General features: G+C 40.3%; 1 protein-coding gene across 2 annotated transcripts in view; it reads right to left on the bottom strand.

The window, feature by feature from the left end:
• Window positions 1–5,320: 5,320 nt before the first annotated feature.
• cltcb (clathrin, heavy chain b (Hc)) overlaps window positions 5,321–10,915 on the bottom strand; it is a 62,724-nt gene continuing 57,129 nt past the window's right edge. For both annotated transcript variants that reach the window (XM_072590016.1, XM_072590017.1), the window contains 2 exons: window positions 7,554–7,629; window positions 5,321–6,253 (listed from right to left, as the gene is read on the bottom strand). In XM_072590016.1, coding sequence (XP_072446117.1) covers window positions 6,132–6,253; window positions 7,554–7,629 — 198 coding nt within the window. In that variant the 3' untranslated portion in view covers window positions 5,321–6,131. The remainder of the gene's footprint in view (window positions 6,254–7,553; window positions 7,630–10,915) is intronic.

Here is a 10,915-nt window from a genome sequence, read left to right as displayed (position 1 = left end):
GATGGTGGGTTGGTAATCCAGAATCAATTTCAGTCCACGAGGGATAGAAATTGGGGAAAAGAGAAATCCTCATGCGGAAAGGGAAAGCAAAAGGTAGATCTCAGTGAAGAGAAGGATAACTTACTATAGGGTAAAAAGGAAACCCTGAACGGGACAAAAGGAGGTTAAAAAGCTCTGGTGTTTTCATTGCAATAAAATAGGCCAACATGAAATCAGAGTGTTGGTGGGTTAGGAAAAAGCTAGAAGGCTGCATCAGATGTTCAAGCTGATCGAAAGTTGGTTCAGGAAGTGCTGGATCTGCTTAGAAAATACCTGCAAAGGTAAAGTTTATTCACATAGGCCAGGAGTAGCAGGTAAAGAGGTTACAATATTAAGGGACTCAGGATCCTCTCATCTCCTCATCCTTTAGCATCACAAGCTATATACTCCTGAAGGACTATTGCCAGAGAAGGTACCAGTAACAGGAATTCGTGGTGAGACAAAAAACACTCAATTATGTAAAATAAGGCTAGAGAGTGTCCAGAAAAGACTGGAGAAGTTGTGGTAGGGGTACTGAGAGTTTGTCCAGTTCTAGAAATATCATTTGCAGGGACAAATTGTAACTGATTCACCAGTAGGCCTGCCACCTACTGTGGTTGAAAAGCCAGGGGAGACTCTGGCAACTGAAGCAATGCAGGGTGGGGAACCTGCGGTCTTTTAGGCCATTGTATATGGCCTTTTAAATGAATCCAAATTTTGAAGAACAAATCTTTACTTTAAAATTTTATTTTCATTTTATTCTTAAAAATGAATGTATTTAAGAGTGTAAAAGAAAAATTCAACAAAATAATCCTCACAGACTGACCACCACAATTTTTTTAAAAAGCGAATTTTGAAGAATGTACGATTGAAGTTTTTTTGGATGCAGCCTTCTTCGATTACAACTAACAATGTGGCCTTCCAACACGAAAAAGGTTCCCCACCTCTGCCCTAGAATCTTCCCTGATTGTGTAGTAACAAGGTCAGAGACACCAGTTGAAACAGGAGAGATTAAAGGGTAGATAAGGAAGGTGAAACGGCATTAGCAGAGACTGTGTTCGATTAGATAGTTGAGACAACACAAGAGCAAATAAATCATCATACAAATATCCTAAGCTCTGCAAAAGTTACAGTAGAAAGATGAAAATTTAAAGTTGTATCAAAAGGCATTTACAGGGAAGGAATTGGAATATAATCAGAGTGTTACCACCTGAAAAATGATATCTTCATGAGGAAATGCTCATATTCAAGCATGAGAAATTGGCAGAAATTCATCTAGTTGTCTTGCTAGTGGGGTATCGAAAGAAGGTGTTGCAAGTGGCACATGTGCTACTATTTGGAGGTCATTTAGGAGTGAGGAAAAAACAGGCCAAAATACAAAGACATTTTATTGGCCTTGACTGCGCAAGGATGTAGTAGAATTTTGCCAGATGTCAGATAATTGGAAAACCACAGACAGTAATAAAACCAGCACCTTTAATACCTATTCCAGCATTTGAGGAACCTTGACTGATTACCACTTGTTTGAGGGAGGGGACCAGTGTAATCAGTATTTGTTAACAATTATAGATTGTATCAACAAGATTTCCAGAGGTTGTCCAGTTATGCAATGTCACAGCTAAAAAGGATTATAGAAGAATTGCTCAATTTATTTTACTAGGTATAGACTACCAATAGAGATAGTCAGAACAAAAAAGGTCAAATTTCACATCCAAACTATTCAAGGAAGCTATGGATATTCAAATCTACTGCGTACCATGCAGAATTGCAGGGAGGGCTAGAAAGGTGGCAAACAATGAAGGCCATGTTGACAGCTTATAGTCAGGAGTAACCAGATGATTAAGATAAGGAAATTCAATTTGTGCTTTTTGCAATCAGAGGAGCACCAAATGAATTGACCAAATTCAGTCCATTGGAGGACTGGTTTGGGGCATGAAGAGAAAGAAGTTAGTAAATCAGAATTCAGAGACCACACATTTGAACATGTTAAATTTTAAAGAGAAGGATTAAGAGAGCTGGGGAGTTGGCTTGACAGCATTTATAAAGTATTGCAGCATGCAGTGAAACAGGAAGTGGACAAGAAATCAAAAATTCACAATTTTGCTATCAAGGATAAGGGGTTAGTGTTACTTTCAGTAATGGTGAACCTTTAAAAGTCAGGTTTAGTGGACCTCATCAAATCAAAAGGAAACGGAGTGAGGTAAATTACTTGGTAGGAACTCCACATAGAAATCAGAGTATGTCATGGGAATATGTTCAAAAGGTATTTTGACAGGGAAGGACAGCAGGTGATGATTCCACCATAAAAAGGCGAATGATTTGGAATTGGACATTCCTCAAAATTAAACTGGACCATGAGAAAGTTGTCAAAAATTGGGATAAATGGAGTTACCTCCCTGGGGAAAAAAAATTACCTGAAAGTTATTACTACCACATGGGAAGATGTGGAAATAAACTGAGAATACTAATTTGAACAGCATCTTCCATATCTACATTATGCATAAAGAAGTTAAACAGCCCTCCAAAATTGACAGGTTCAGAAAAAGATTGAACGCATGCTCCATGATGACATAATTGAAGTTAGTGACTGGAGCTCACCCATAGGAATGGTGCCCAACCATTATGGGTGGACTATCACAGTCAATGCAGTAATAAAGATTTATGCATATCAAATTCTGCAGTCAGGAGACTATGTTGACAAGGTGGGACAAGCAACTTATGTTGGATTTTCTCACAGGCAAATTGACTGTACCTTTGTCAGAAAGAGCAATGTCAATTTTGGCTTTCGTAATGCCAAATGAACTCAGTTGAAAATAATGCCATTTGGTATGAAATACTCTGGACACATTTCAGCCTAACCAATAAGGTCATTGCTGGATTACCCACCCAACTGTGTTGTGTACATCAGTACCGGGGGGGGGGGGGGGGGGGGGGGTGATGAAGAAATGAAAGAGGAAGTACATTAGTTTGTTCCTTGCAGATGAATGCACTCTGGCTGAGTGACTCACTACAGCATTGACATCAAGGGTTGTTTCACATCTTGCATCTGGAATTCAGACATTGTTGCAACCTTGGATCAAATGTAGACGAAGTCAGTAGCTAAGTAGCCCTAACAGCTGTTCAACTGGGTTAAATTACTGAGCAAGTGCTGCTTGATAGTGACCTCAGTGCTATCATAAAAAAAGTGATAGATAAAACTGCTGGGGTAGTGCTGGCTAGATTGACATGAACCATGTGGGAAATGCAAAGTAGGGCAAATCCAGTGTTACACAAGGCTTTAGTACTATTACTGGAATAGTGTCAGGGCTCATTGTCTTTGCAGTATCATGTCTCAGTTCCTTGGTAGCATGATCAAAAATACTAGTATTCGCCTCATTCCTGATGAAGGGCTTATACCCAAAATGTCAATTCTCCTGCTCCTGATGCCACTTGACCCACTCTGCCTTTCCAGCACCCCACTTGACCCTTAATACAAGTACAGAATATTGGGAAACTACTGGAGGAGTCAAATGGATCATGGACAAGTACTTGCAGCCAAAAGATAGCTGCAAATGCTTCCATCTTAACTTTGCACTGATGTGTTAGTCTCAGTGACCATGAGGTTGTATGAATAATCTTCTTAGTGATGGGAAACTGATTCAATATTCCACCATTGACAACTGGTGGTGGCACACCTGCAGCACTTAGATTTGTTAGTTGTAGGATCACTTGCTGCATATGCTTTAGCTTACAATTAGTCCTGTTTGCTAGCTTCCCAGGTGGACATTGGATTGGATTGGATTACTTACAGTGTGGAAACAGGCCCTTCGGCCCAACAAGTCCACACCGCCCCGCCGCAGCGCAACCTACCCATACCCCTACATCTACCCTTTACCTAACACTACGGGCAATTTAGCATGGCCAATTCACCTGACCTTCACATCTTTGGAGTGTGGGAGGAAACCGGAGTATCCGGAGGAAACCCACGCAGACACGGGGAGAATGTGCAAACTCCACCCAGACAGTTGCCCGAGGTGGGAATTGAACCCGGGTCTCTGGTGCTGTGAGGCAGCAGTGCTAACCACTGTGCCACTGTGCCGCCCACATCATGGATGCCTGCTGCTGTTTCTGACATGCTCAACTACACTGTCCATTGAACCAGAGTTGGGGGTGAAATAGGCTAGTCCAGGATGTTACAGATTGTGCTGGAGTATAGTTGTTTAGTCATGGCCCTCCATGCCTCACACCCAGTCTGGTTACTAGATAGTCTGCCCCATTTAGCAGTGATAATATCACAAATGGAGGTTATGCTTGATGCAGAAGGTGAGACTACTCCATAATAATATTAAAAAAAAGTGGGCAGTGAGCACTAGAGATAGACTTAACCAGCAGATTAGTAATGATGAGGCCAGTAGGTCATCTTTTCTTGTTCCTAATCACTTGCTGCAAACCAGGTCTAGCAGTTGGGTCCTTTCAAGTGTGACTAGCTGGATCAGTAGTGCTATCAAGCCCCTCTAGACATGGAAGTGCCCCATGTACTCTTACCACCCTCTATGTTAAATATTGTTCAACATGGATTTAGTGTGGGAGGCAGTAATCAACAGGCAGAATCCTTGTCCATATTTAACTTGAAGCCATGAGACTTAGACAACTTCTTCCAACTGTATACCACTGCTGGGTCTATCCTGCTGACAGCACAGGATATCCAGGGTGCTGCTGTCAGACAGCTCTCCCAAGTGTTGATTAGACTCCAGATGTTAGTCAAGACTTTGCAGACACATTTCATGGTCTGAGATGAATTCTAGATTTCACAGAACTCCACTTACATCTGCTGAGACAGGGTTTAAAGCAAAGTCACCACAACTTGGTTGAGTTTCTGGATCAGAGCTGGGAAAAAAAAAAAAAAAAAGTGTTGCTGGAAAAGCACAGCAGGTCAGGCAGCAAAGGAGGAGAATTGACATTTTGGGCATAAGTTTCTGGATCAATCTAGAGAGCAGCACTAGACCATTACCTTTCTAGTAAGAGATTGAAAGTCAACTGTTTGACTAGTAGTAACCTCAAAACAAGATGTAGAATGCATTTATCAAAATGGGTATTCAATTCTAGGTTTGACTCAGTACTTTAGGTGTCAGATAACATCAAGGCATATTGGTTAATTATAACAATACTTAGTGGTGCTGCTACTAGGTAGTTTAGTTGTGATACACCAGGAGTGTCTGCTCTAAAATATGTTCATCTAGAAACTGTAGCCCTATTTCTTTAGGTACTCCATTAATTAGCTGCAGTAGAAAGTGATCTAAAAATGAAAAAAAAGGACAAAACATTGAGATTCATAATCCTGTTTTTTATTTCCAATCTGCTTTCAAATTGCACAAAACTGACAGGACAGTTTAATTCTGTACACTCAAAGACAGTGACCTAACACACCACAATATCCAGCAAATGCAAGACCTTAGCACAGGGTTGGAAACAGACTGGGTTCAGTGACTGTCAAAACCAGTGGTCCCACATTAGCACTGTATATTAGCACAGGAGACCATCCTTAATGAGGGGGGAAAACAGTTGTAGTAAAAACTTTAAAGACCTCTGCATGGTTTTAAAGAGCCTGCATAGATTGGGAGTCCAAGTTCAAATCATGAGACAGGAACTTTTCAATTTTTACTGAATTACTCAATTTCCAACATTTAGATAATGGTGTTGGGTGCACTGTGATTAGTGTTTTTGTTGCTTAACATAACATAAGCAGCCAAGTCCTGTACTCCACTTCTACCATAATGAATACAATAGGATTTACTGTTTTTAAATACAGCCACAAGCTGCTCAGTTGGGAGATACTACATTAATGTCTCACTAGAGTGCAAATCTTTACAATAGACTGTATTGCAGGACATGAGCTCACACTGAGCACTTTAAATGCAACAACCATTCCCCTTCAAATAAAAATCACAATCTAATTAACATGGAATGTGAGGAATGAGTTAGACAGCTGTGATCAAACATTCAGAACTAGAAAAGAAAAAAGACTGAAGTCCTTCATGACATACAATATAAAGAGCTTTGCTTTCTCTTCCCTGTTGCAAGATGGAAGGAAACTGGCAGATGCTGAGCAGGTGAGTTACTTGGAAATGTTTGCCTTACATACTATACCCATATGTGCCAGGCTGAGCATATGGTTGGGCACCATAACTGTAGCCATAGGCAGCCTGTGGAGGGACACTCACACTGGGTCCTGCTGTCAACATTAGCTGTGACTGACCTGCATGGAAGGAAAAGAAAACAATTAGCACACAACATGGAGTGCTGGAAGTAAAAAACATAAGCCTGTACTGTCATAAGAGATCCATATGCTTATTTGTCAGTTGGATTTCAACAGAAAGTCAAATCAGCATTTTAGCTATGGCCACTTGTGTAGCACATCACTACTGCAATGGGGTGAGCTTCAGTTGGCTGGACAGCTGGCTCGTGACAGTGTGACAGCCATAGCACAGGTTCAATGTCAGTCTCTCCCCTTGTCTAAGGCAACAACTTGATTAAAATCAGTCATCTAATGACTTATGCTCTGAGTGCAAATCTAGAAGAACCCTCAGCTGCAATTAAGATCTGCACCCCACAAATTTAACATTTTACTATGATCCAGTTAACATGGAGCCAATTTAGAAATTCACAGGGTGAGGCAGTTGATAGCTAGGCCAGCATTTATTGCCCAGCTCTAATTTAAAAGGTCAACCAGTGTCTGGAGTCAGGTGTGGGTGTGACCCAATTATGGATGGCAGTTTCCTTCCCAAAAAAGGGAGTTGACCAGCTGGGATTTTTCCTAATACTGTAGTTAGATTAGCAGCTTTCATTCTAGGTATCTTAGATTGAAAATATCACTATTGCCTGGTGGTATGATTGCAGAGAGTCTCATTAAGGGGATGCAATCCATTAAGTTTTTGCCCTGTCAAAGCCATCCCACAATTATAATCTTGGCTTGTTTTGCATTTCAGGGTTCAATATAACTGACAAGGTCATGGACAGTGGATTTAAAATTGAAGGATCAAGACCACCAAGCAACAGATTCATGCCTTAAATACTAGTACCATGATCTTTCACTGAAGATACAAGACAGCATCACAAGGATCAGAGTTTGAGGCAATTTCAACTGAACATCTAGTCAACTATTTTCAAGGTCATTGTTAATAAACCTATCGGCACTCCATTTCAAGCAGAATGTATTGAGAATTGATCATGACAGTCAGCTGTCTGACCTGGATTTGGACATTTAAGTCAAATGCCTAGGTCAAATCTTTTGTCCACAGGTTAGTACCGGCAAGGTGAGGCCCTGGTTCTTTTACTGGTAGCTTGCATCTTTGAACATCGGCACAACCACATTGGGGGGGGGAAAAGAGAGAGAGAGAGAGAGAGAGAGAGAGAGAGAGAGAGAGAGAGAGAGAGAGAGAGAGAGAGAGAGAGAGAGAGAGAGAGAGAGAGAGAGAGAGAATAACACTTCTCAATTTACTTAAATTACATTATAAATGCCTGTTACCAGTTAAGCAATGTAGTGTCAAGTAACAAACCATAAACAATGGGGGTTGTCTCAGTAGCCTGTTCCTCCTCTTTCCTCAGCGATTCAGAGATGTCCAACTTATCCACCTGAAAAACCCAAACAAATACCAGTCACATGTCCCACATGGGCAAGGTTTGCTTCCTGTTCAGACAGAAAAGCCTTTGAATGCTCAAGTTAGAAATTTCCAAAACAGGGAACAAGTGACCATTCAATGGATTATAATGCAAACTAAAACTGAGTTTAATGGTATGGCAAAGCTGACTAGTTCAATTTACTGGTCAGTTTCTGGAATTTATTAGAACTGCTTTGATTGCAGACCAGCAGTGTTATTTTCTCCCCTGCAATTACTTGTGTTGATTAAGAAGTTCCACTCAAGGGAATTGCATGCAGGACTTTGGGAAGCATATTCAAACCTCCATTTGAGGCATTATCCACAAGCCCAACATAACCTTAGACTGGAGTAGGCTCCCAGTTCATTGATGGGGAGAAAAAAAAGAGACATGGGCAAGGAAACAAAAAAGGTTCATCCAACATAGAAACAAACTTTGATGAGTTGGAAGCATCAAGTGCTTTCCCAAAGAAAGACAAACTAATCAGCACCATGTTTGAACATAATCTTATTGAAGTGAGATATAGGAATTAGAACAAGCCAGCTGAAAAAACAGCTGCATTGAACAGGAATATACCCACAAGACTCCACTTGTACTTTGTCACATGATCCCTTCCAATGCAAAGAGAACCTAGACAACACAAGTTGGAGCTATAGGTATTCATTACCATTCCTAGGGTCTATGAGGCATCAGAACCCTTGTCATTCTACATCAATCCAGGCTAAACAGCTGCACAAAGTGGACTGCAAAAGATTCCCCAAACAGCAGGAATAAAAATCCTAACTTCAAATAAAGTGATGTTGCATTTTCACTGCTCTACAAGTCAAACCAAGTTGGCTTTGAAATATTGCAATTAATTTCCAGTAAAGTGTTATGTCATTCCAAGTTCATTTTAGAACTACCTCATGTTTAGGTACATCAGCCAGTGACTAGTCAGCCTTACAGTAGAGACAGACCCTTCTTGCCAAGTAGTTTGATCACAGGCCTGAGGCTAAAGATATGGACACTGAGTCTAACTGCTAATATTGTCTCCAGCCTTATGGAGTACACACAGTCTCAAGACTTGTCAATATTGGTTAGAAGCATTTCAGAGACGAAGTACCAAAATAGATTTAGCTGGTATCAAGCATTTATGCTTAATGTCTTTCATATTGCCATGGGAAAGCAAAGAAAACCTTGGAATTAGGGTATAGGATTTTGTAATTGTGATTACAGGCTGCAGCTTTGGTAGTCAACTTGCAGACACCAGCAATATACAGAGCATTAACCAGTAAAGAGAAAATGCTCATTATTCATACCATGAGCTTAGACTGAAAACATGAGAAAGGCTAGTTATGTCCAGACCAGATAAAAAAAAAGTAATCTACAGTTACAAGTCAGTTCTTCAGTTAGAAGTTACTCAAAGTGAGGAAAATTTAAGGTCAGCCAGAATCAATTTTAGGTCTGTCCCAAAAGATAGCGTTACTTGAGTTCACAACTTAGATGAAAGTGGAGATAATTTGGCTACAAAAAGGAATTTTTCATGTATTCAAAAAACACGTTGCCTATAAAAACTAAGTATTCTAGATGAAGCTAAAAATATAAGCCATGTCTCCACTAAACCAGAAGTTTACAGCCACAGGGATTTTAAGGGAGTAGAAGAAACAGAACCAGGGCTTCCTAGCTGGGACCATTCCATTACAAATCAAGTGCTTTACTATTACTTGTCAAAGAAAGTTGTAAAATCAGGTTCAGTGGTCAGAGATATCAGAGCAAGTGCACTAGCCCAATAATAGCCTCAGTTGTCTAGGATGGAGTAGTGGAGCTCAATCACACTTTGTACTCAGGGCTGCAGTCAACTCAAAAATCAACTCCGCTCAGGTGGTAAAGGCAAAACAAGCCATTTAATCCTTAGAAGGTTCAAGCAATGTTAACATAACCAAGATCAAAAATACTTATGCAAACGCTCAATGTGTTAGTAAGAGCTTAAATCACCACATATGCTGACAATTAACTGCTGCATGCAATATTTGCACCTTGGGTGCTGATCCATTGAATGGTCCCAAGCCCATGCTTGTTAATATTAACATTACTGTATTAGTCAGAGGTATGTAGAGAAACATTAACTGAAAGGCAGATCCAGAACATGCTATGACAACCAACATGGGCAACTGATATTGAAAGCAGCCAAGTTAGTGACTCAAATACAGTTTTAGTTTGGCCATTGCAGCTTGGCATTTTTCCAAATGTTGTTCCTCACTCGAATAACCAGAGGTGGAATACCACAAATGCCTATCCATATTCCTTCCTGCTCATGTTTTCATAGTTAAATTTACATTAGATATAATTAAAGTCTCTACCTTACAGGACAATTGCATACACTTTGCAAGTATCAAGTGCACATATATTTCACTCCTTTATCCTGTACTCCAACTGCCTTCCAAAGGAGGAACTAAAGCTACACTGGTACTGAAGTAGAGTTTCCCTTTCTGAAGGGAAAGCACTTTTCACCAATTCAAGTGAGTAATATTGCCACACCCCAAAAAAAGAGGGAAGGCACAACACTAATTTCACCAATTACACCAAAATAAAATCTTAAGTTACTGTGCTGGTGAAGTTAAGTACAAGCATGACTAAATCACAGACCCACTTAAAAAGTAATGTCTAACCACAACTAGACTTAAGCATGCATCATCCATTTAACTGGATGACAGCAAGTGCTGCACAAAGTTTTTACTGATCTGCAAACAGCTTAAAATTCTTTACATACCCCTTTGTTAATGGCAGTTAGTAGAAGAATTAGAATAAATGCAGCACAAAAAAGGCTTTTCCATGAACTGCAGCCAGCAAACTGCAGTTTGTAGGTTAAAACATGCTGATGTTTCATTTTAGCATTTGTGTGCATGAAAAATTAGGCAAAGTACTGAAGCAAAACAAAAAGGCCTGAGATGGTTCTGCCAAACAGGCTCTTTAAAAGCACACAGCCAAGCAGAAATGCTTCATGGCTTCAAAATGAGCTCCCCTTGCAAATGGAGTTGCACATGCTCAAGTTTTAAACACTGCAGTTCAGATACCCATTTTTCACACACACAGTGGCTAGAGGGGGCAACTGAATGGCTGTACCCACAACACTGCTGCCCACTTGCCTCAAGCCCCCCATGGACATATTTGCACCATGTTGAGCCACTTGGCTATGGCTAGAATTGACTCATTAAAAAGACTTTGCTAATTCAAAAACTTGAGTAAACTACCTAAATTAGCACTTAGTGAACAGCTTTCTTAC

The sequence above is a fragment of the Chiloscyllium punctatum genome, chromosome 19 (assembly GCF_047496795.1).
Source record: "Chiloscyllium punctatum isolate Juve2018m chromosome 19, sChiPun1.3, whole genome shotgun sequence".
NCBI lineage: Eukaryota > Metazoa > Chordata > Chondrichthyes > Orectolobiformes > Hemiscylliidae > Chiloscyllium > Chiloscyllium punctatum.
Note: the sequence above shows the minus strand (reverse complement) of the source record. Positions and strands in the feature narration are given on the sequence as shown.